At 43.7% G+C, this 25659-nt stretch overlaps 2 protein-coding genes across 4 annotated transcripts in view; one reads left to right on the top strand and one right to left on the bottom strand.

Annotated features, from left to right (window-relative positions):
- The window catches only part of WDR47 (WD repeat domain 47), a 59599-nt gene that overhangs the window by 24179 nt on the left and 9761 nt on the right, over positions 1 to 25659 (top strand). For all 3 annotated transcript variants that reach the window (XM_020784666.3, XM_078392281.1, XM_020784668.3), the window contains 5 exons: positions 10505 to 10631; positions 16873 to 17051; positions 18941 to 19168; positions 23153 to 23222; positions 25442 to 25599. In XM_020784666.3, coding sequence (XP_020640325.3) covers positions 10505 to 10631; positions 16873 to 17051; positions 18941 to 19168; positions 23153 to 23222; positions 25442 to 25599 — 762 coding nt within the window. The remainder of the gene's footprint in view (positions 1 to 10504; positions 10632 to 16872; positions 17052 to 18940; positions 19169 to 23152; positions 23223 to 25441; positions 25600 to 25659) is intronic.
- Positions 19 to 4689, bottom strand: LOC144588824 (uncharacterized). Its single transcript, XM_078392282.1, has 5 exons — positions 4585 to 4689; positions 4179 to 4221; positions 2692 to 2919; positions 2149 to 2211; positions 19 to 1548 (listed from the first exon to the last, which is right to left on the bottom strand). Exons 3-5 carry the CDS (start codon positions 2850 to 2852, stop codon positions 1434 to 1436), a joined length of 339 nt encoding a protein of 112 aa, XP_078248408.1. The 5' UTR covers positions 2853 to 2919; positions 4179 to 4221; positions 4585 to 4689; the 3' UTR covers positions 19 to 1433.

Below are 25659 nucleotides of genomic sequence, written 5' to 3'. Positions count from 1 at the left end.
AACTATATAAATTCCATGTTGGTTTCAGCAGTAGAGTGTGAATTAAGAGTCAACTAGACTTTAACTGGTGTACTAGAGAAATCTTGCAGCATACAAAATGAAAATAATAACAGTACATTAAACATACAGTCTATATCAGTGTATTCCAATAACAACATGCTCAAGCATTGTGAGGATATAATGTTTCTGTAATTAAAAATACTATGATGATTGAAGAATGTTTTATTAAGCAACCCAAATCTGCATAGATTTTAAAATGGCACTATACAAAGATATTACCAAGTTAAATCACAGATGAGTGTTCTGAGTTGATGGAAGAAAAAGAGATGATATTATACAGGATTTTAGGAGGGAGATGCAGGCATGAGAAGCAGGAGAGCAAAGGAAGATAATGGAGCTAGAAGAATGAAAGTTGGTGTTAGAATTGGATATCACAGAGAGACACCATGTAGGAAAGGCCATAGAAGGAATTGGAAGTGAGAATGAGAAGTATGTGCTTGATTCAGGCATATTCTGAAGATGTAAAGTGATGGACTTCATGTAGGGATCTTAGGAAGAGCATTGCATGGAATGGCTGATGGGAGTGAGTTTTGCATAAAACTGAGATAATAGTGTGGCAACAAAAGGTCAGAGAAGAAGAGTTAACATTGGTAAGCAAAAGATCAGCAGTATGTGAAAAAAGGTTTTTGCCAAGAAGGGAAAGTCCCATTTTTAGTTGTGCTGTACATGGAGAAATGATATGAATTAGCATGTACAGAATAAATGAGAAGGAAGACTATAGAAAGGCTTCTTTTCTTCTTATGATGACAAGAAATTTTGGAGGAGAGGAAGTTACCATGAATTTTGATACATAAAAAACAGTATCCTGTATCAATATTTATGTGTGTTAAACCCCTGCTATGGAAGATACTGCAGCAATCTGATGAGGTGTTGATTGTACACAGCCAGGCACACCATTGGTACCTTGGATGTATAGGAAACTTTAAATTAAATATTAATGTCCATATATAATGATGTCGTTAAGCTTTAAGACTATGGAATTACACAACAGGATTGCAGTCATTAATACAGATTGTATTAGAGAACATTTTTAAAAGTCATTCTGAATCAGACCAACACTGTGTATCTATGACATCAATGTATTTCACAGTGACCAGTCAGATGCCTATAGAGGATGTGCATGCAACAGCTCCTCCTGCTTATGTTCCCTAGGAAGTGTTCTGTATTGCTGGTATTTAGAGGACACTGGAGGTAATATGTAACCATCATGACTAGTAGCATATTTGACCTAGCAGAATATCAAGGTAGGAGAAGGGTTCATAGAAAAAAATTCCAAAGTGCCCTGGTGTCTGCAGTTGAAGTGGAATACCCATAAATATTGAACAGAATACTGCCCCAAAATGCTAAATCAATTTTATAAGTTGTGCTACATTTTAATCTAATTCTCCAACATATATAGTTATGTTCTTCTGCGTGGTCTTCTGTGAATGCACACAATAAAGGGTTAAGTCAGCGCCTGCGCTGGTCTCCTCGGAATGTTCTAGAGCTCTGCAAGAGAAACATTGTCAACATTATCTATACTGCGCATGCTCCGCCCGCCCAATCCTCAGTTCCATTTCTCCGCCGTGTGGAATGGTTCTTCTCAGTAGAGCTCCTCTACTTTCGCCCTTTTTCTATTGCTAGTTCGGTCAGGATTACCCGGTTTTCGACTATTGCACGTCTTACGACTTCTCCTGCTGCCTATCGGACTTTGTTATCTTCAGCGGCCGCTCTGCTTACCGCTTGTGAGTCTCGCGTCTTCCCGCCTTTTCCAACGCCCGTTGCGAGCACTCTACTCTCCTATGCCCCCTCCACCCTCAGGCCCTTTCAGCCGCTGTGTCGTTTGCTCGGGTAAAATCCCCTTTCAGGACAGGCACGACACTTGTCTTTTTTGCCTGGGTGAATCCCATTCGGCCCAGAACTGCGAACATTGCCAGGCGTTTACCAAGGCAACTCTGAAGGCTCAACAACAGAGGCTGAAATTACACCTTTGGAACTCAGCCCTGGCTGCCTCCCAACCTTCGCCCATGGAGCTTCCCTCCACCTCTTCAGCCTCCCATTCTGAGGGCGCCCCGAGCCTTGCAGTAGCCAGTAAGCCTATGGACGTACCTGCGAAACCTAAGAAGCCTTCCAAAAAATCTTCGACGTCCAAGGCTGCGGTTCCCACAAAACCTGCAAAACAGGCGAAAACTAAGGCTTCTACAAAGGCTAAGGACGCTGTATCCCAAGCTTTGCCGGGATCTGTCGACCTTCTCTCGCCTTTATTGGAGGATTTGTCGAGAGACAAAGATTCGACATCGGGGGCGGCTACCCCCCTTCCTCCTCATCAGCCTGAGCCGGCTATACCCCTTGGCGCTCCCTCTCCGACGCCAAGTCAGCTTCTTCGAGCAACAACAAGCTTGGGTTCTGCCCCGGTTAGCCCTGTGTCTTCGTTAAGCTTTAAGACTATGGAATTACACAACAGGATTGCAGTCATTAATACAGATTGTATTAGAGAACATTTTTAAAAGTCATTCTGAATCAGACCAACACTGTCTTCTGGGCGGGCTTCACCGGCTCCATCTATATCTCCTCCACCTCCCCACCCTCCCTCGCCGCCGAGGAAGAAACCGGCAAAGAGGAGGCATTGTTCCAGGGAACGCTCTGTCTCACCTCATAGAAACAACAGAGACAGGCGCAAACGCTCTCGACGTCGCCATAGATCGACGTCGATTGACTCCTCCTCCTCCGGCTCTCATCGCCGCCGACACAAGCGTCGATCCAGACGCCGCTCCTATTCTTCTTCGCCGTCGACGTCGCCCGACCGCCATCATTGTCGTCGGAGAGTCAAATATATTTATCTCTCCCCCTCTTCTTCTTCCTCTTCGCCGTCGACCCCTCCTAGAAAAAATCGACGTCGACATAAGAAAAGGGTAGGGGACGCCGTTCAACCTCCTCCACTACCAGTTCCACCCATTGCTCCGCCTTCTACGGTCCCGTCGACATCGACCGCGCCTCCTCCTCCTCCTCCCCCTCCTCAGCCTGTTCCTACAGTCATACCTGAAGCCCCACCTCCACGTCGAACGAGAGGGCATGAGCTGTCATCTGATGATGATGATGTTTCTTTCTCATCACAAGAATCTGAATCGGAGGAAGAGCCGCCTCCTCAACCTACACCTCACGAGTTACCAGTAGGAGAGACGGTAGACTCGGATACAGGCAACCCTCACGATTCCTCACCCTCGGAGGATTTTTCCTCTTACTCACAAATGTTATCAAGGCTCGCAAAGACACTCAAGCTACGCGTTGACGAGCCCGCACCACCAGAAGAGGACCTCATCTTTGGTGATATTAATAAAGAACGATCACCACCTCCTAGCCTTTGCTTTCTACCTGCCTTATTAAAGATCATTCAGGAGTTTTGGGAACACCCTTCGGCATCGGTGCCCTTACCCAAGAGAACGGAGAATATGTACAAGATTGTTGGGGATGATGCTAAATTTCTTTTAAAACATCCTATCCCCAATTCCCTTATAGTGGAGACCAGCTGCACTAAACCATCAGGAAAGGCGCATGTGATCCCCACGAACAAAGAAGGGAAAAAGCTTGAGTTAATCGGTAGACGACTTTATTCTTTAATTGCCTTTATACTCAGAGTTGCTAATTATCAAACTGCTCTAGGAGCATATCAAAAGCAGCTGTGGATTAAAATGTTGCCAGCTTTGCACATGTTGCCAGCTGATGCACGCCAGGCTTTCCTAAACACCTATGAGCAAGCACAAACGGTTTCCAAACACCAAAGAATTGCAACCAGACATTCAGTGGAAGCAGCAGCTAGAATCCTCGTTACTGCTGTCAACCTGCGTCGACATGCCTGGTTACGTGCTGCAAACATCCTTGAGGATGTGAAGGCTAAAGTTGAGGATTTACCCTTCGATTCTTCTGGTCTTTTTAGTGAGAAAACGGATAACCATCTTGAGGACTTACACAAAGCAAAGAAAACTGCTAAGTCCTATTATATTCAGCCACAACCAAAGTTCAACAGATTCCAATGGAAACGGTCTTCTAATCAATACAATCCACCTTCCCAACAGTTCAGACAGTTCAAAGAAGCTTCCCGCTCTGCTTTACCTCAAAATTCCTCTACTCAATCTACTTACCGTGCCCACCAGGCGTCACAGCGTCGTCAGACCTACAAGCCACCTGCAAAGAAACACAAACAATATCTTTGACTGGTTAGCACACCCCTCATCTATCGTCACAGACATAAGACTCCAGCCATATTTTCAAAACTGGTCGACTATCACAAGCGATTCCTGGGTTCTAAGGATTGTTTCATCTGGTTATACCCTAGAGTTTACAGAATATCCTCCTCTAGGAAGGGTAGAGTATACTACATCAAACCCTATTCTAGAGGAGGAGGTTCAGTCTCTACTTCAAAAGGGAGCCATTCAGGCAGTGCCACCAGCAGATATGCCCAACGGCTTCTATTCAAGATACTTTGCCGTCACCAAAAAAGACGGTGGCATGAGGCCTATCTTGGACTTAAGACACTTAAATACTTACCTGCATCCTCGTCGATTTCGCATGGTGACATTGGAGTCCATCACACACCTCCTGAAAAAGAAACATTGGTTTGTCTTCATAGATCTGAAGGATGCCTACTTTCACATCATCATCCATCCAGATCACCGAAAGTTCCTCAGATTCGTCTTCCAGAACACAATTTACCAGTATCTCGCTCTCCCATTCGGCCTCGCCACAGCGCCTCGCACGTTCACAAAATGCATGGCTCCTGTGGCGGCTTACCTCAGACTCAACGGCATTCACGTATTCCCATACATCGACGACTGGTTAGTCGTCTCTCCATCCAGACACAGGGCCTTCAAAGATACCAAATTCATCCTTCACCTCCTCAAGGGCCTAGGACTCACAATAAATTACAAAAAATCACAACTTTACCCATCCAAGATAGTACACTACATTGGTGCCAGGATAGATGCGCAAAAGGGGCGCATATTTCTTCCACATCAACGAATAAGGAAGATTCGCAACGCCATCCGGAAGTTCCACCCCGGTCGCTCTGTCTCGGCAAGACATGCTCAACATCTTCTAGGGCTCATGTCCTCCACGACTCCCACAGTCGCCCACGCTCGACTAAAACTCAGGTCCTTACAAATCTGGCTGTTATCCCTTTTCAGTCCTCTCCAGGATCACCAAGGGAAGAGACTTCTAGTGTCACAGGAGTTAGTACAACAACTCCAATGGTGGGCCTTCGCTCCACATCTGAAAGTGGGTCGCCCATTTCGCCCTCTACGGCTCACGGCCCAAATTACTACGGATGCGAGCCCCACAGGCTGGGGAGCGCATTGCGGGCGTCATCGTGTCCACGCTCTATGGTCTCGTCACGAGAGGTCCTTTCACATCAATCACCTCGAGATTCTAGCAGTCATGAAGGCACTAAAAGCCTTTTTTCCCCTAGTACGTGGCCGTGGTGTTGAAATAGTCACCGACAACACCACGGCCATGTACTACATAAACAAACAAGGGGGAACACATTCTCCGTCTCTGCTGTTTCTCACAGTAACTCTCTGGGAATGGTGCTACCAGAACCACATATTCCCAGTAGCAGTTCATCTATCCACGGAGGAGAATTTCCTGGCAGACCAACTCAGCCGCCGTCTGGACCAGATGCACGAATGGGAGTTGGACATGTCGGTGTTCCTTCAACTCTGTCGACGCTGGGGCAAACCTCTTGTAGATCTCTTTGCCACGCACCACAATGCGAAATGTCTACACTACGCATCCAGAGCGGGCTTAGGCCGCGACTCACTGGGAGATGCCTTCATGCTATCTTGGAGGCAGGGCCTGCTTTACGCCTTCCCTCCGTTCCCGTTAATACAGAAAACTTTAGTACAACTCCGCCATCAGTCAGCAGAAGCCATACTGGTAACTCCCTTCTGGCCTCGGCAGCCTTGGTTTCCAACGTTGGTGGAAATGGCAGTGGACTCAGTGCGCCTCCCCAACTTTCCGGCGCTCATCACACAGGATGCGGGAACAGTGTTTCATCCCGATCTCCACACTCTCCACCTCACAGCATGGAGGATATCCCGCAGATCAAGGAAATCCTAGATAAATCCAAAAAGGCATCTACTTCCACTTTATATGCCTATAAATGGAAGAGCTTTATCAAATTCACTGAATCCAAGGGTTTATCAGCTGTTCCAGCTTCGCTTTCTACAGCGCTTCAGTTCCTTCGTTACTTGTTTGACCTCAAGCTGTCTGTTGCCACCTTAAGGGTTTACCTCACCGCAATTGTATCCTTTCAACCCAGGGACTCACCTTCTTCACGCCTTTTCTCTCATCCCACAGTCAAGGCTTTCCTCAAAGGACTCACTCATCTTAGACCACCTCTCAAACCATTGATACCCCAGTGGTCTTTGAATTTGGTTCTCAAGGCACTCATGTGTCCTCCCTTTGAACCTCTAGCTACATGTTCTCTAAAATTACTGTCTCTGAAAGTTTTATTTCTTGTAACAATTACTTCTGCCTGTCGTGCTAGTGAACTGGCTGCATTGCGAGCTGATCAACCTTTCCTACAATTCTTCAATGACAAGGTTATTCTTCACACAGATGTGTCCTTCCTTCCGAAGGTCGTCTCAGAGTTTCATCTGAATCAACCATTGGTTCTACCCACCTTTTTCTCAAAACCCACCAACGAAACAGAACGCATGCTCCATTCTCTGGATGTCAGGAGGGCACTCTCCTTTTACGTGGCACGTACCAAGGAATTCAGATTGTCTCCTAAGCTTTTCCTATGCTATTTTGGACACAAAAAAGGTTTACCAGCCTCCTCTTCATCTATCTCTCGCTGGCTGGTTTCAGCAATATCCTTAGCATACGAGTTACAACACAGATCTCCTCCTGAAGGTCTGCGTGCCCACTCCACCAGGGCAGTGGCCTCCTCTACAGCACTTCTGTGTGGAGTTGATCTTCCTGATATATGCAGAACTGCTACGTGGTCAAGTGTCTCCACATTCATCTCCCACTATAGGCTGGACATGAGAGCAAAAAGGGAGACAAGATTTGGGAGAGCTGTCCTTGCATCTGCCCTTCAGTGACAACCCACCAACCGCTAAGCCAGCTTGTTAATCACCCCTTATTGTGTGCATTCACAGAAGACCACGCAGAAGAAAGACGGGTTACTTACCTGTAACCATGGTTCTTCCAGTGGTCATTCTGTGAATTCACACAAACCCGCCCGTCCTCCCCACTATCCGTCACTGTATATCTGCAGATCAACTTGCACAAGGTATATGGCGGATAAATGGAACTGAGGATTGGGCGGGCGGAGCATGCGCAGTATAGATAATGTTGACAATGTTTCTCTTGCAGAGCTCTAGAACATTCCGAGGAGACCAGCGCAGGCGCTGACTTAACCCCTTATTGTGTGAATTCACAGAATGACCACTGGAAGAACCATGGTTACAGGTAAGTAACCCGTCTTTATACCTACTTTTGTGGATGCAGTGCAGTAGAATCTGCACATAAAAAATCCACAGAATTTTGGAAAGTTAGAGCAATGACTAGGTATTCTTTTAAGTACAGTATACAGTGGGGTCTTGACTTGAGAACTTAATCCGTATTGGAAGGTGGTTCTCAAGTCAAAAAGTCTGTAAGTCAAGTCTCCATTGACCTACAGTGCATTGAAAACAGTCCGTTTTTGTTCCATTTTGGTTTTTTTCTGGTCTGTAAGTCAAATCTCAGTCTGCAAGGCAAACCTAAATTTTGCGGCCAGAGAAGTCTGTAACTCAAAAAGTCTGTAAGCCAAGCCGTCTGTAAGTCAAGGGTCCACTGTATTCACTCCTGTGAAGCCAGGTCCAGGAGTTGTGCTACATAGTCATCAGTATAATGTGGCAAAGTAGTATTTCCAGCATTTCACTTAGCAACTACAGCCGCACAGTGTATCCAAGCTGCACACATTTTATTAGAAGTCATTGGGCTGGAATGCAACAAAGTACCAAATGAACAAAAAGAAAATGCACAGGTTGTGGCTTATATGAGATTGATTCTTTGACATTTTTCCAAAACCACAAATTAGTTTACAGATTTAATAATATTTGTAATTGTAGTTCATAACTGTCTTTAGTAGCAGAATTATCTAAACAGTTAGATTTAACCAGTATGGAAGGAACCAGTGAATTGCGGGCTAAATCACAGAAGCCTCTGTGCTGCCGGGTCAGAAGACCAGCAGTCATAAGATCGAATCCATGTGACAGAGTGAGCTCCTTTCGCTTGTCCCAGCTCCTCGCCAACCTAGCAGTTCGAAAGCATGCAAATGCAAGTAGATAAATAGGTACCACCTCGTTGGGAAGGTAAAATGGCGTTCCCTAGTCACGCTGGCCACGTGACAACGGAAACTATCTTCGGACAACTGTCTTTAGCCCGCGATTCACTGGCTCTACAGCTTGAAAATGGGATGAGCACCGCCCCCTAGAGTCAGACACGACTGGACTAAGAATGTCAAGGGGAACCTTTACCTTTAAGACGTTGTATTGGATAGATCTAAGTCTAAGATAAAGTGTGGAGGAAACTGCTGAATTAGAAGTCTTTTCTCTGCATTTTGTAATATGGTGTGCTGTATTCTGATTCTGTAAGCTAGATATAGGTAGTCACTGTAATCAGGTCTGTTTTTGCATGAGGTCAGTTGTCCTTTACTCTCTGGAGATATAGATGCCTTCAAAAATAAGGTATAAATCAAAAGCAAACAGTAAGAAATCTGTATTTGTAGCAATTAGCAAAGTGGGATTGGGGATTCTTCAGATATATTGCCCTCCCTCCAAATGTAGTGCTTCCAGGTGCTGGGCAAAAGTGACAGTAGAAAAGAGGGAAAGTTCTTGTTCAGTACATCTCCCCCCCCCATCGTATACATATCTAAGAAACATTACTCGATTCGAAGGGATCTGTGGTGAGACTCAGACTAATGTGCATGTGTCTCAGAGTAGCCTTTTGAAATAATTTGATTTGGTTCTGAAGAAACATAGTGTTTAGATGTTTGGGTTAGATTTGGAGATTTAGAGTTCATCCAGATGGCACATACCATGTTTCCTGGAAAATAAGACAGGATCTTATATTAATTTTTGCTCCAAAAGTGCATTAGGACTTATTTTCAGGGGATGTTTTATTTTGTTCACGCACAACAATCTACATTTATTTAAATACAGTCCTTGCTGCACAATGGTGGAAGGTGGGGTTTCACTTAACTGGGGCTTATTTTGGGGGTAGGGCTTATATTACGAGCATCCTGAAAAATCATACTAGGGCTCATTTTCAGGTTAGGTCTTATTTTGGGGGAAACGGGTTATGTATCCAATGATGTGCTGATAACATGTTTTTTTTCTCTTGCCCTGATTATGTAAGGCTTAACTGTTGGCAGTCCTAGTCCTGTGACAGAGTGACAAAAACACTGGTTTTCATATTTTTAGAAAAGCCACCTCCTGTAGCTTTAGTGTTGCTTTGTAGTGAGTGAAATTTGGATGGCAAGAGTGTCTTGCACTGGAAGCTTTACATGTTAGTACTAATTCACTAACAGGCAAGCAAAACAAAAATCTAGCACAAAATATAATTTTTTACAGGTGTTAAAGAGCTTCTTCACAATTTTTGAAAGAGTTGTTTTGAAAGACAACTGTTTCCTGAAGTAGATTAGCATTGGGGGTAAGAGTCTGCTGAAAAGGGCTCAGAATGGAAGCATTTAATGATAGAACTAATTTACTTCTTAACAAAAAGTCTAGCACAGGAGACCTTAAACTTTTATTTTTGGTTGCCCAAATGAATTGATTCACCAGAATCAGAGTTGCAACATAAACTCTGAACAGTTCCTCAAAGTGTTTTGAAGTTTAAGATGTAAAGGATCTTTTCTTTCATGTTGCTTGAAAGCAGCTTAAAATCTAATTGGAAATCTTGGAGTTCCCTTAAGAGTAGAGTCTGTCTTCATGAGTAACCTGGGTGTCATGGGACCTAAAATGGATCTTTTTTTGCTTTGTTGTTTTCTAATTGTGACCCATAACAGTCTTCAGCCTCAGCGCCACCCCTGTTCTAACCCTAGTGGAACACTCTCTGGGCCTCTCACAATGATTATTGCTTTGGCAGTGAACATTTCACATTCTGGAAAGGATACTGTCTTCTTTATCCTGCTGTGGGACTGAATTCTTGGCCAAACAGCTAACTCCAACTTGGGTCAGCTATTTTCAAGGGAACAAATTGTTCTAGTAGTAATATTCAAAATAGTAGTGCCTAGTTCCTCCCTCTCTTTTTACATTAAGTTTCCATGTAATCCTATCCCAATAGCTGTAGTAAGCTCTTCCTGTCCTAAACTTGATTTGACTTGGAAAGAGCATATATTAAAACTGTGATTAACTAAATGTGTTTCAAAAATATTTAACATAAAAAAACTTAAAGCCTCTTGTTTTGATTCCTAAATTGATAGATGTGACACGCCTGTGGATGCCCAGCGCTCGTCTGGCAGTGAGGTTGTCTGCCAGAATTCAGGTCCAGAAAAAGAATCAGTAAATGGAACACAAATTCAGGGACAAACCAAGCAAGAGAAAAATGAGGTAATGGTTTTTGGTTTTTTCCTTCCAACTATGCTCTTATTTAGGTAGCTTAAAACAACAGAATGTCTGTTATAATGGGAACTCCTAATTTTGAAGCTTATTTTTCTGTAGTGGATGTGTTTTCTCTTCAGTATATCCTGCATCCAGTTCTTCATGCTTCTAGAAACAAAGGAGTATTTATCTTTTTGTATGGAAGAATTTAATATTGTCTTTTAACTATATACTGTAGTCTCTTTCTCATACAACTCTATATAGTTGTAATATGGATCTGTGAGGGCCAAATATATTTATACAGGTACTACAATTATATTTCAGCATACAATTCCAAAATTTATAAGAAATGATGTTTGGGGTTTTAAATGTGTTTACCTGTACACCACCACTCACTGTTAATCAAGGTTTAAACATGGGACAGTGGTAGCATAGAGCAGCCAAGGGTAAGATGATAATGCTACAGTGGGGGAAAATGGGTGCATTTTCTAATGGGTTGAATCCAAAGGTAAACTAGTAGAAGAGAGCTTTCTCATACTTTCATGTCATTGCAATCTTTTGTGCCTGCAATAAAAAGCCTTTCTTGAGAGTTTGGGGATTACAGTGAGAAGATGGACAAGGAAAAATGTGTCCCTAACTTTTTTCAGTTTCTCGTCTCCTGTGCAGCCTACCTAGCAAGCCCTACTGTTTTGAAGGATCCCTTGATCCCCAGGAAGGGATTCAAGAGTCTACAATGGAAAAGACAAGAGGGGAAGGAAGCCCAAACTCTAGAATCCTATTCAGACTACTGTAGAGCTTGCACATGAGTAGGGCCCATTTCCTTTTTGAAAACAGCACTGAAACTATGAAGAACATGAAAATGGATAGGACAGAACTAGGTGCCTTTCTTTGATGTTTATAACATGTGAATAGGGCTTACATCTTCAACTGAATTCCAGCAAAGTGATTTTTCCTCTATAAACCTGAAATTGCATATTTCAGTATCTGCACTATCTAGCAAGACATTTTTAAGACTACATTCCAATGAATAGGAGCGGCTCCCAATATTGTACATGTGCACAAGGTCGAACTCTACAGTCCATTTCTTAATGGGATTACAATATGGGAACATTCCCTTTTGACCACTAAAACCAGTGTTTATACAAGTGGGAGAGAGAAGTAGTGGTAACTTGGTGTCAAGTATTGGTGTTTTGTTGCTTTTTAAATTCCCAGCTGAGGCAGAAAATGGTGAAAAGGAGTGTTCTCTTTCATGTTTCTTGACTTCAGTTGCCAGAATTCTCCAATAATTCCATGAATTGCAACCCGGAAACGCAAATCAGCATGCTTTTAGCTTTCAACCCATCCACCCAAAGAACGGCCTTGGGTTGTTCCAGGCTTCCTGTTACCTCTTGCTTCCTGTTGTTAATTCAGTTTTTAAAAGCTGTTGCAGTGCTTCCTGGGAGTCGGTTATTTGAGAAGCACATCAGCAACACAAGATAACAGGAAGCAAGCTTAGGGTTGCTGATGCTGCATGTAAAAATACTTGAAAACCTTTCTTTATTGTGGGAGCAAAACCTACAGTTGTGCTGATTTGGTTTTCTGTACTGCAATTCCCAGAATGCCTGGAAATGCTACTGGGGCCGAAGTAAAAATGAACATATGTGAGGACCCTGTGAAGGGTGTGCTCTTTCATGTTTTTGAACTGCAGTTCCCAGAATTCTAGGATAATTTTACTTTTGCCAAAGTAGCATCTCCAAGAATTCTAGAAATTGCAGCAGAAATCAACAGCCCTAGTGAGGAATTCTCGTAATGTCTCAGTCTTACAAGCTCCAGTATTCTAGCTTTGTGTGATCATCCAGTTCCTGCATTTCACTCTGCCAGAAAGCTGTATGAGCCTTCACCGGTTCCTAAGCTGATCTATAGGTGTTCATTTTCACTTTTGCTCCAGTAGCATCTGAGGAATAAACATTTGCTGGTGAACAATTAACTTTAGCAAAGTATTAATTAAATTATGGATAAAGGGAGTGGTCTTGGAAATTATTGAAGATACCCTGAGTGTTTGTAAAAGGGTAGAAAGAGATAGAGCAAACACACCTACTTTATAACACCCAGTCAGCTCCCTGCCAAAGAATATACCAGAGGGAATATGCCAAAGGGAATATACTGGAGTGGATAATCTGGGAAAGGATATAATACAACATCACTGAAATCCTATGGAGTAGCTTTGTTGTTGTTGTTTAGTTGTTTAGTCATGTCCAACTTTTCGTGACCCCATGGACCAGAGCACGCCAGGCCCTCCTGTCTTCCACTGCCTCCTGGAGTTTGGTCAAATTCATGTTGGTCGCTTCGGTGACATTGTCCAACAATCTTGTCCTCTGTCTTCCCCTTCTCCTCTTGCCTTCACACTTTCCCAACATCAGGGTCTTTTCCTGGAGTCTTCTCTTCTCATGAGATGGCCAAAGTATTGGAGCCTCAGCTTCAGGATCTGTCTTTCCAGCGAGCATTCAGGGTTGATTTCCTTCAAAATGGATAGGTTTGTTCTCCTTGCAGTCCAGGGGATTCTCAAGAGCCTCCTCCAGCACCACAATTCAAAAGCACCAATTCTTCAGCGCTCAACCTTCTTTATGGTCCAGCTCTCACTTCCATACATTGCTAGTGGAAAAAACCATAGCTTTGACTATGTGGACATTTGTTGGCAAGGTGATGTTTCTGCTTTTTAAGATGCTGTCTAGGTTTGTCATTACTTTCCTCCCAAGAACCAGGTGTCTTTTAATTTCGTGGCTGCTGTCACCATCTGCAGTGATCATGGAGAAAGTAAAATCTGTCACTGCCTCCATATCTTCCCCTTCTATTTGCTAGGAGGTGATGGGAACAGTGGCCATGATCTTAGTTTTTTTGATGTTGAGCTTCACACCGTTTTTTGCGATCTCCTCTTTCACCCTCATTAAGAGGTTCTTTAATTCCTCCTCACTTTCTGCCATCAGAGTGGTATCATCTGCATATCAGAGGTTGTTGATATTTCTTCCGGCAATCTTAATTCCGGTTTGGGATTCATACAGTCCAGCCTTTCACATGATATATTCTGCATATAAGTTAAATAAGCAAGGGGACAATATACAGCCTTGTTGTACTCCTTTCCCAGTTTTGAACCAATCAGGTGTTCCATATCCAGTTCTAACTGTTGCTTCCTGTCCCACATATAGATTTCTCAGGAGGTAGATAGGTGGTCAGGCACTCCCATTTCTTTAAGAACTTGCCATAGTTTGCTGTGATCCACACAGTCAAAGGCTTTTGCGTAGTCAATGAAGCAGAAGTAGGTGTTTTTCTGGAACTCTCTGGCTTTCTCCATAATCCAGCGCATGTTAGAAATTTGGTCCCTAGTTCCTCTGCCCCTTTGAAATCCCGCTTGTATTTCTGGGAGTTCTCGGTCCACATACTGCTGAAGCCTAGCTTGGAGGATTTTGAGCATAACCTTGCTAGCGTGGGAAACTAGTGTAATTGTATGATAGTTGGAGCACTCTTTGGCACTGCCCTTCATTGGGATTGGGATGTAGACTAATCTTTTCCAGTCCTCTGGCCACTGCTGAGTTTTCCAATCTCGCTGGCATATTGAGTGTAGCACCTTAACAGCATCATCTTTTAAGATTTTAAATAGTTCCACTGGAATGCCATCACCTCAACTGGCCTTGTTGTTAGCCATGCTTTCTAAGGCCCACTTGACTTCACTCTCCAGGAAGTCTGGCTCAACGTCAGCAACCACATTATCTGGGTTGTCCTGGACAGCCAGATCTTTCTGTTATAACTCCCTCTGTGTATTCTTGCCACCTCTTCTTGATGTCTTCTGCTTCTGTGAGGTCCCTACCATTTTTGTCCTTTATCATGTCCATCTTTGCACAAAAGTTTCCTTTAATAGCTTCAATTTTCTTGAACAGATCTCTGGTTTTTCCCTTTCTATTATTTTCCTCTATCTCTTTGCACTGTTCATTTAAGAAGGCCCTCTTGTCTCTTCTTGCTATTCTTTGGAAGTCTGCATTCAATTTTCTGTAACTTTCCCTATCTCCCTTGCAATTTGTTTCTTTTCTGTTCTCTGCTATTTTAAGTCCTTGTTGGACAGTTACTTTGCTTTCTTGCATTTCCTTTTCTTTGGCATGTTTTTGGTTGCTGTCTCCTGTACAATGTTACGAGCCTCCAGCCATAGTTCTTCAGGCACTCTGTCCACCAAATCTAGTTCCTTAAATCTCTTCTTCACTTCCACTGTGTATTCATAAGGGATTTGGTTTAGATTATACCTGACTATGTCAGTGGTTTTTCCTACTTTCTTCAGTTTAAGGTTGAGTTTTGCTATAAGAAGCTGATGATCAGAGCCACAATCAGCTCCACGTCTTCTTTTTGCTGACTGTATAGCGCTTCTCCATCTTTGGCTGCAGAGAATATAATCAGTTTGATTTCAGTATCGCCCATCTGGTGATGTCCATGTGTAGAGTCGCCTCTTGTCTTGTTGGAAAAGAGTGTTTGTGATCACCAGCTTGTTCCCTTGACAAAACTCTATTAGCCTTTGTCCTGCTTCATTTTGAACTCCAAGTCCAAACTTACCTGTTGTTCCTTTTATCTCTTTATTCCCTACTTTAGCATTCCAGTCCCCTGTAATGAGAAGAACATCTTTCTTTGGTGTCAGTTCTAGAAGGTGTTGTCAGTCTTCATAGAATTGGTCAATTTCAACCTCTTCAGCATTGATGGTTGGTGCATAAACATGGATTATTGTGATGTTGAAAGGTCTGCCTGGGATTCGTATTGAAATCATTCTATCATTTTTGATATTGTATCCCAGTACAGCTTTTCCCACTCTTTTGTTGACTATGAAGGCTACTCCATTTCTTCTACGGGATTCTTGCCTACAATAGTAGATATGATAATTGTCTGAATTGAATTCAGACATTCCTGTCCATTTTAGTTCACTGACACCCAGGATGTCGATGTTGATTCTTGCCATCTCCTGTTTGACCACATCCAGCTTACCAAGGTTCATAGATCTTACATTCCAGGTTCCTATGCAGTATTTTTCTTTGCAGCATCGGACTTTCCTTTCACTTCCAGGCACGTCCACAGCTGAGCGTCCTTTCGGCTTTGGCCCAACCACTTCATTAGCTCTGGAGCTCCTTGTCCTTGTCCTCCGCTCTTCCTCAGTAGCATGTTGGACGCCTTCCAACCTGAGGGGCTCATCTTCCAGCATCATATCTTTTAGCCTTTTGTTTTCTGTTCATTGAGTTTTCTTGGCAAAGATACTGGAGTGGTTTGTCAGTTCCTGCTCCAGGAGGATCGCGTTTGGTCACAACTCTCCACTATGACCTGTCCGTCTTGGGTGTCCCTGCACAGCACAGGCCATAGCTTCTCTGAATTCTCTTGAGTAGCTACACTAGTGTAACTCAGTGTTATGCAAATGGTAACTGCAATAGGGCCACGGGAGAAGTGCTGTTCACAAGGCACTTCTGCAGGTGCATTGTGTAATCTTTCACCATTGGAACTTGTGACAACTTGTACAATCAACTCATGCAATCTTTGTTTCCTGAGCCTAATGCCTAGCAAAGTTATACTCGTGTATTTTTATATTATGTGGTGGCATACTGGATTCTAGCCCATATGTTCTTGGTATGCTTAGCAAGCAATTTTGTTTGCTAATTCAGAATTGCCATCATTTATCATGTTTGTTTCCATTTAATTCATAACAAGATCTACTTCAGTTCATTCAAGTGATTTTTGTGTGTGTGTGTTTTCCTTGATCAAAGCAAATAATAATTTTTCAGCTGGCAAGTGAAATCCTGTTGCGTCACATCAACCGGCCCAAATCTGTGAGGATTTGGTGACTCAACTTTTTCATAAGTTCCATTGATTCAAATGAACCTACTGTAGTGCAACTACAGGATTTCAGTCAATATGTGGTGTTAGTAACTATAGAAATAGCCATACATGTCTTCTGTTTCTGCTGCTTCTTGATCTAACTGCAGGAAATTTCCTTCTAAAAGTTGGTGTATTGGAATCTCAGTTATTATATTTCTAGACCTTTATATGTTTTGTAACAAACTTAATTGTGTCTGTGTATGTTTCCATATGGTTTCTTTGGCAGGGAGATGACAGAATATGAAATGCTATCAAATCACACAGATAAAAGGCAGTCATTGCTTTTAATAATATGATTTTGGTGTTGAGGTAGCTGTAGTAAGAGCTATGATGGTTAAAGTTTTTGCTCCATTTAATTATGCTCGATCTTTTTTAGCTTCGTGATTCAACTGAACAATTTCAAGAATATTACAGACAGCGGTTACGATACCAGCAGCACTTGGAACAAAAGGAGCAACAGCGCCAGCTGTACCAGCAAATGTTATTAGAAGGAGGGGTAAACCAGGAGGATGGTTCAGATGCACAACAGAATCTTACAGAGCAATTTCTTAACAGGTTAGCTTTGACATATTTGTAGCTGCAGACCCATATTTTGTTAAAGAACAAAGCCTGAAAGCTTTGGGGATGCCTACACAGGCATTTGTCCCACTGTTTGGTCTGCTGTGGGAACAGGTTGGTTCACTTCTTTTGCCAGCAATCAGATGGTGTAAGTGCCCATGCGAACCAGCCTGTTCCCAGAGCATTCTTACCATCAGCTTTCTGGGTTCCTATCATGGGCTACTCTTTTTGAGATGTGGGTAGGGTATGATTGCTCTGTTTTGTTTATTTTCCAGCACATACAGCCACTGGGATTGAACTGAAGTGGAGTTTATTGCTTTAAATTTCCCTTCCATTTTCAATTTCCCAATATAATTAAGTGGCCTAAGAAGACAGCTTAGCCACTTTATGAGATAGGGAATGTAAAACTTCATGTGTTCCTCTGTGGATGGACAGGAGAGAGAAACACATTTAAAAAAAATCCTATTATGGCAGCATTGATGTGATGTACCTTTTAGAAAAATAAAAAATAAAAACCCTGAAACCTTCCTCTCAGAATAAGGAGGGGAATGTTGTTGTTTTCTTAATGGAGGTGGGACGCCAAGGGCTGCTTGAGGTCTGTATGCCATGTGGATGCAAGGGTCACACAAAATGGCACATGGGACCTCTATTTGATCTTAAGCAACCCTGTTTAGCCCACTTCAGCTCACTCCACTTGAGTTGTCTAACTAGATCCTTTGCCTTGCATTGTGATTTCAATAGCATTTATTTTGAATAAATAGAGGCTAGAACTAGAAACAATAATCTTAGCCTGATTGTAATTTCACTAATTTCAATACGTATAAAATTACTTAATTGAACAAAATTTCTTAAACTTCAGAACTTTGTATATCACATCAATTGACAGCATATACTAATACTTTGTCTTATTGTTTATATAAACAGATTTGTGTTGTTGCCTTCTCTATCTGGTAAAATAATTATTGCTGATCTAACAATATTACTAAGTGTGAGGGTTCGATATGTGATTCTTCTTTAACTTCAACAAAATTAGGAGACTTCTTTAACTTTGAAACAGGGGAGAGGTATATCGGAATATTTAACAAGAGTCCAGTGTCTATAAAATTATCCCACAACTCACCTGTCATCAACGGGTTAGAAAGGGGTACCTAAGCGTCATTCAAAAAGGGGTTAGTCTCCGTGGTCTTCCAGGGACCCAGCCAGTCCATCATCTTACCATCTCTCAGACCTCTCCTTCTAATAAGGAAACAGCCTCGTCCTTGGTGCGATCAGTCCACCTGACATCTTGGGCTGGAATGAAAAGTGACCAGGGTCCTCCCGGTAATCTCTCCTCTTCATCTCATCCACCCTCCATGCCAACCATTCTCTTCTCTCTCTCTCTCTACCTTCTCCTTCTCCTCTCTCAACCTCCTGCGCAACTCCCGTGCCTCAGCTTCACCCCAACAGGAGAGTCTAGGTGAGATCTCTCTCCTCCAGTGATAATCGGCCTCCTCCTTAGGGATGCGCAGTCACTCCCACATACTGGTCCATGGGTCCTGCATCCAGACCCATTCCCAGCCTGGAGGCAACTGACTGTCTCTTCCCTTTATCTCCACTGTCCTCACCTCTGTCTCCACCCTCCTTCTTCTTTCCTTTCCCGCCAATTCTGCCGGGTCCTGTCCTTCAACCGTTAACCCGTGCAACTCTCTCCAAGTCCTGTGTGTCGGTACCCCGTTGTTCTCTTTTCCGGGAGCTGGGGTGGGCAAGGTCTGAATTTCCCTTTCTATTGTCTGTGAGAGGGATGGCACTCCGGTGAGAGATCCTTTGCTCTTGCCCCCAGTCTCACACTAAGTATGTAATATCCTTTCATAACCTTTGTTGAGATGTTTTTAATATATTATCTCCAGGTCTATTCAGAAACTGGGAGAGCTGAACATGGGGATGGACAGTCTGGGAAATGATGTGCAGACACTAAGCCAGCATTGCAATGGGAGCAAAGGAAATGGTTCCAACCTTCCGGATTCTACTCAGAGAATAAGTGATAATGCAAACATTAATACAAGCACTCCTCGGAAACTTGGCTCAGCTAACCAAATCCCATCTCTTGAAGAGTCACCTGTCCGTGGAAGCCAAACGTAAGTATTTAGACACTTTTATAACCATTGGTGCTGTTTGTTAATGAAACATTTAACAAAATTGGTAAGAAAGCATTATTAACATCATGCATAAATCAATATGATATGCAAGCCTAAATCAATTTTAAGACCTATGTGATGCAACCCGTGAATAACACCCTCACTCCACTGTTTTTACTGCTAATAACATCAACTTTAACAACTTTAAAAATAGCTCCAATAACATCAAGACCAGTGAAACTTAAAAGGACAAGATTAAGAGGTGGAGGAGGACAGACCTGGACTATATGTGGGGGGTAACCTCTTGGTGTTTCTTATATATAGGGCTCTTGTATTGAGATTTTAATTATAATACTGTATAATATTGTATTTATTTTTGTATTTGTATTTGTCCTGCACTTTTCTTTAAGTTGTGGTATTATTTAGGGTTCTGTTCTTTACTTTCTTTTCTTTTCTATTGATATGGAATGGAAGACCTGTTTGCCCAGCGAGGGGCCTTTTAACATCCTGGTGATCACGGGTAGAGGGAGATATGGTGTTGGCACAGTCCCTACTCGTGTCAGAAGAACAACGAACAGATGTTTGAAGGCTGTCTGTTGTTCTGAGACTGTGACCAACCCTCAGTATCGAGGTAGCCAGCCCAGCCTGCCCTCCACTCTAACTCTGATACTGTTGAATGCCAGGTCTATAGCCAACAAGCCTCAGGTGATTCACGATCTTATCCTGGAGGAGAATGCAGACCTGGCATGCATAACAGAGACGTGGATCAGCGGCTCTTGTCTGTCCGCCCGGTTATGCTGTCCAGCACCAGGGTAGACTGGAGGGGCGGGGGGGAGGAGTAGCCATTGTTTATAAATCCAGCTTGGAGGTTACTAGGCACTCCTCAGTGGTAAAGCCGGGTCTAGAGGCACTCCACGTGTCGATTGGGGTCAGGGATGGTATTGGGATTTTGCTGGGTTATCGCGCTCCCCGCAATCCAGCCGCTTCCCTTCTGGAGTTGACTGACTTTGTCTCCGTGGCACTATTGGGATCCCCGAGGCTTTTGGTCTTGGGTGATTTCAACATGCATGCGGGGGCAAAGCCATCTGGGTCAGCTCTTGAGTTCTTGGCGACCATGGCTTCCTTGAACATGTCCAAACATGTCAACGGCCCCACCCATGTGGGTGGTCACACACTGGACCTGGTCTTTTCCTCCAGTTGGAGCGAGTGTGATCTGGTGGTGACGGACCTCATGTCAGTCCCCTAGTCATGGTCAGATCACCACCTAATAAAATGTAACCTCACAGTGGCTCTCCCCCCTCGAAGGCTACTGGATCCGGCTGGATTCCAGGACATCATGAGAGGGGTCACGGCGGACCTGGCTAGCACTCCTGTCGACGCTCTGGTTGATAGCTGGTCCACCTTCGCAACCAGGGCTATAGACACGATCGCGCCTAAACGCCCTCTCCGTCGTAGAGCTCGTCCAGCGCCCTGGTTTAACCAGGAGCTTCGAGCGCTGAAGCGACATAGGAGAAGGCTAGAGCGTAGGTGGAGGAAGAACCCGACGGATTATATTAGGATAGCTGTCAGGGTCGCAACTAACCTTTACCTCTCTAAGGTAAAGGCTACTTGTCGAACCTTCTTCGCTAACTGGATAAGCGAAGCGTCCAACCAGCAGGCAGAGTTATTCCGTATAGTGCACGACCTATCCGGAACTGGTCTGGATGATAGGCTTCCCCCTAGTTTTTCACCTGACCAGTTTGCAGCCTTTTAAAAATCTAAAGTGGAGGCCATCCGACGGGACCTCTATCCTTTTTTGAACACAGTGAGTCGAGCAGAGATGTCCAGCGCTCCGTCTTGCCCGGTAACCCTTGACTCCTTTCAGCCTGTCACACCTGATTCTGTGGCCAGAGTGCTTGACCGCTGTCGAGCCACCACCTCCTCCTTGGACCCTTGCCCAGCCTGGCTAATCAAAGCAGCCAGGCCAATAACAACAGAATGGGCCACTGCAATAATAAATGGGTCTTTCCTTGAGGGCAGGTTTCCCTCTGCCCTCAAGGAGACACTCATTAGGCCCATAAGAAAGAAACCTAATTTGGCGGCGGATGAAATCGGCAATTATAGGCCCGTCACCAATATTTCTTTCATGAGCAAAGTGGTTGAGAGGGTGGTGGCTGACCAGCTTCAGGCACATCTGGATGAAACAGATGCCCTGGATCCTTTTCAGTCGGGCTTCAGGCCATGCCACGGTACAGAGACGGCATTGGTCGCCCTGTACGATGACTTGTTGAGGGAGGCCGACAGTGGTAAAATATCTTTGTTGGTCCTCCTCGACATCTCAGCGGCCTTTGATACCGTCGACCACGGTATCCTCCTGGGCAGGCTCTCTGAGTTGGGTATCGGTGGCTTGCTCTGGCCTGGTTCCGTTCCTTCTTGGAGGACCGCCCCCAGAGAGTGCAGCTTGGGGAGAGTATTTCGGCCCCATGGAGTCTCAATTGTGGTGTTCCACAGGGGTCGATCATTTCCCCAATGTTGTTTAACATCTATATGAGGCCGCTGGGTGGGGTCATCAGGGGGTGTGGAGCATCGTGCCATCAATATGCTGATGACACCCAGCTCTACATTTCCTTTTCACCAACTGCAGGTGATGCCGTCCTGTCCCTCCAGTGCTGCCTGGGGGCCGTACAGAAATGGATGCAGGAGAACGGGCTGAAGCTGAACCCGGACAAGACGGAAGTTCTAAGGGTGGGTCACCCTGTGGATGGTGGCTTGGGAAACTCCCTCATGTTTGGGGGGGGTGGCCCTGGCCACGAAGAGTGGGGTCCGCAGCCTGGGGGTACACCTGGACCTGATGCTCATCATGGAAACGCAAGTGGCGTTGGTAGTCCGCACCGTCTTTTTCCACCTTTGGTGGATTGCCAGGCTGCGACCTTACCTAGACATGGGGGTGCTCACTACCTTAGCACATGTGCTCGTAATTTCTACATTAGACTACTGTAACGTGCTCTACGTGGGGCTTCCTTTGAAGCTGATGCGGAAACTTCAAGTGGTGCAGAATGCGGCGGTCAAACTCCTTACTGGAATGAGAAAATATCAACATATCTCTCCTACTCTGGCCATGCTGCACTGGCTGCCCAGCCGTTTCCTCATTGACTTCAAAGTGTTAATGCTTACATATAAAGCCCTAAACGGTTTAGGACCTCGATACTTGGCGGAATGCTTACTCTCAACTAGCTCTACCCGTGTCACCCGCGCGAGGCAGGAGGTGAGGCTGAGGAGCCTGACGCCGAGGGAGGCCCGGAAAGAAAGAACTAGAAACCGGGCCTTCTCGGCGGTGGCTCCTCGCCTCTGGAATAACCTACCTCCGGAGATTCGCGCTGCACCCTCGCTGGGTACTTTTAAGAACCAACTAAAAACGTAGATGTATAGACAGGCCTTCCCTTCCAGTTAATTCCTGTCCTCTTTCCTTTTTTTCTCTTTATTTGATTTATTTAGTATTTTTCCCATTGCAAAATCATTTAATTAATTAATTGTTATAAATTTTTCTTGAATTTGTTATGTTGTAAGCCGCCTAGAGTGGTCGAAATGACTAGATAGGCGGGGTATAAATACAATTATTATTATTATTATTATTATTATTATTATTATTATTATTATTATTATTATTATTATTATTATTAATAATAATAATAATAATAATAATAATAATAATAATAATAATAATAATAATAATAATAATAATAATAATAATAATAATAATAATAAGCCCTATAGTGCATTGCACATCATACCATTATATGATAGTACAGTTGCTTGTACAGAAATGTTACTGCACCTAGCATTTCAGGTTGTTCCCTATTACTTTTTGTGATTCCATTTTTTTCTTGTTCCTGCCCTTTCAGGTTTTAATGATTTTAGTATGAATATTCTCATGTCGTACAAATTTAAAAGGAGAAAATGTTGCTTATCTCTTTATACTAAATTTAATTTTGTCCTTTAAAACAGAATACCAGAGCATTCTGCCATGCAGACACAACATGACAGTTCTCCAGGAGGCAGAACAAGAGGTGATGAGGTAGGACGTCGTAGCACCTTATGTTACCCTGCCTCTAGTGAACCTTTTAGCTACAGAAACGTCCTTTTAAAGTTGTCAGAACCAGAATTTTCCTGTTAGCATAAAGATATGAAACCTGAGGAGAAACATAAGAATTAGGCTGTCCTTATTTTTATTCCAATTTTGTATTTAAGACCTTCTCATCTACATACTGTAACTATCCAAACATGATGCAACATCATGCTTCTTTTGTAGAATCAAGATGACTGTGATGAAATTGTTCATAAAATGAGTTAGTATTATTTTAAGTCAGAAAAGGGCTTTATGTTTTGCCACTTGATTTTTGTACAATAGTGACACCTAGTGGCACAGTATAAGCATTTTGCAGTACTGTAAGAACTCATACCCTTTCTCAGTGTTTCAGACCCCTCACCACCACCATCAACACATGCAGCTGCTACCTCACCTCCCTTTTCTGCTGCTACCTCACCTCCCTTTTCTGCTCTCTGTTGTTGTTGCTTCTTTTATTGTTGGTCACCAGCCTTCCTTAAAAATGCACCAGCAACTCCCAAGTAGCTGCTGTGTTTCTATGGAAGAGAACACCACTGCTTTAAACCATGCCAGCCACTTTGAGCAGCTGGAACTTTTTTTAAAGAGTGCAGTGAGGAGGAGGAATAAATATCAGTCCTGCTGCAGAAACTGGAGAGGAGTTGAACCAGCCTGCAAGCATGGGCACAGTGGGAAGGTGTTGGTGGGCAGTTTTCATTGAGCCAAGTAAGTCAGTTTGCCAGTGGCCAGCACATGGGGTGCATGGAGAGTGAAGGTGGCACTGGCAGACTATGTTAGGGTGAAAATTGGGGAAAGGGGAAATAATAGTAGATGCAACAGGCCTGCTGGAGGTAGCAGCATAATTCATCACTCCTGATGATCTTCTGTAGAGATGGGGGCATGCATATACAAACACCCCTGCACAGGTGGAGATAACGAGGGTCTAGCCCCATGGGGCCGGACTGTCCACTCACCAATGCGCTAATGCCGCAGGGTCTGTGCTGCCATCCTATCGCTCTGGAGATCGCGATCGCCAAACCACTTTTTTACCTGGCAGAGAATCTTGTTGTCCTGCCTCCTGCCAGGAGTGCCTCAGCGATCGCGATCTCCAGAGTGATAGGATGGCAGCGCGGACCCTGCGGCATGAGCACATTGGTGTGTGGACCATCCAGCCCCATGGAGCCGGACTCTCGTTATCTCCATCTGTTCAGTGGTATTCATATACAAATACCCCATCTCTAATCTTCTGCCTCAGAAGTCTTCTCTATCAATGATAATGCCAGCCCTGCCCAAATATCCTAAATGTTCTTGTCCAGAAAAGTAACTTTCTAACTAATTACCTTTAATTGATTAACTTAATTTAAAGTAATTAATGAATTAATAATTGCATACCATCAAGTTGATTCTGATTCTTCTGGGGCATCCTGGGACTGTACAGTGTACTCCTAGGCTAGGCAGGCTGGCTCTTCTTCCCAGGAGACACCATGGGGAACTGAACTCCCAACTTCTAGCTCTTCAGCTAGATACCTAACTGATTGAATTTATAGCCATGTACACAGGTTGTATAAATCTACCCATCTTTTCTAGAATTCAGTGGCAACATGTTCCCTCTCCAGTATATGTCAAAATTGTATGGAAAGCTATGTTCCTTTACATGCTGTTCATCCAATAATCCCTAACTATTGGCTATAGTGGAATTCAGTGAATATCTGGAGGCAAGGGTGTTTTGTGACCATGCAGAGAGTGTCTCTCCCACACCTTTAAATTTAGTTATGTTTTGTCCCCCTGTCCCAGCCCATGAGTTACCCCTGTCTGGATGGCTACCAGCTTTCCATCCTTGATAATGTTGGAGATATGGGAAACTGTTTGGATGACAATAGGAAATGTACGTTCTGGGTTCCCAGCATTTAGCAGGATCTCATAAATGCACATTTTTGCAAGGGATTTAAAAAGCTTTGTTTTAACATAAGTACACTTAATATGCATCACAGTTGTCTTCATTCTGGGTTTTTCAGTCATGTGAAGAACTTCTATGGGTGGTTTTTGTACAATCGCTATAAGCTTTCATATTTGTTAGTGGAGAGGGTATGCAACATTTTCCAAAGAGGAACAGATTTTTATGTGTGGCATTCTTGAATTTGTGCAAAACTGTGGTGGAATAGTCACTTGCATTGTAACTTTTGACACAACAGGATGACAAATCAAAAAAGCAATTCATTTGTGTCAATACCCTAGAAGATACACAAGCTGTCCGAGCTGTGGCTTTTCATCCAAGTGGCACTTTGTATGCTGTTGGCTCAAATTCCAAAACGTTGAGAGTGTGCGCCTATCCAGACCTTCCAGACTCAAGGTCAGAGTAATTTATTGAACTTGTGCTGTTGCTTGCCTTCCATCACTTAATGTCAGTCGT

This window comes from Pogona vitticeps, chromosome 4 (genome assembly GCF_051106095.1).
Source record: "Pogona vitticeps strain Pit_001003342236 chromosome 4, PviZW2.1, whole genome shotgun sequence".
NCBI classification, from domain to species: Eukaryota; Metazoa; Chordata; class Lepidosauria; order Squamata; family Agamidae; genus Pogona; species Pogona vitticeps.
Note: the sequence above shows the minus strand (reverse complement) of the source record. Positions and strands in the feature narration are given on the sequence as shown.

What these genes read in the sequence shown, in the direction of transcription:
- LOC144588824 (XM_078392282.1), bottom strand. Translation starts at nt 2,852, where the DNA reads ATGATGGCGGTCGGGCGACGTCGACGGCGAAGAAGAATAGGAGCGGCG. An exon ending in GTCTCTGTTGTTTCTATGAG is followed by an intron (nt 2,212 to 2,691) that starts GTGAGACAGAGC and finishes CCTGTTTTGCAG; the next exon opens with GTTTTGTGGGAACCGCAGCC. An exon ending in AGGCTTCTTAGGTTTCGCAG is followed by an intron (nt 1,549 to 2,148) that starts GTACGTCCATAG and finishes TTTCTCTTGCAG; the next exon opens with AGCTCTAGAACATTCCGAGG.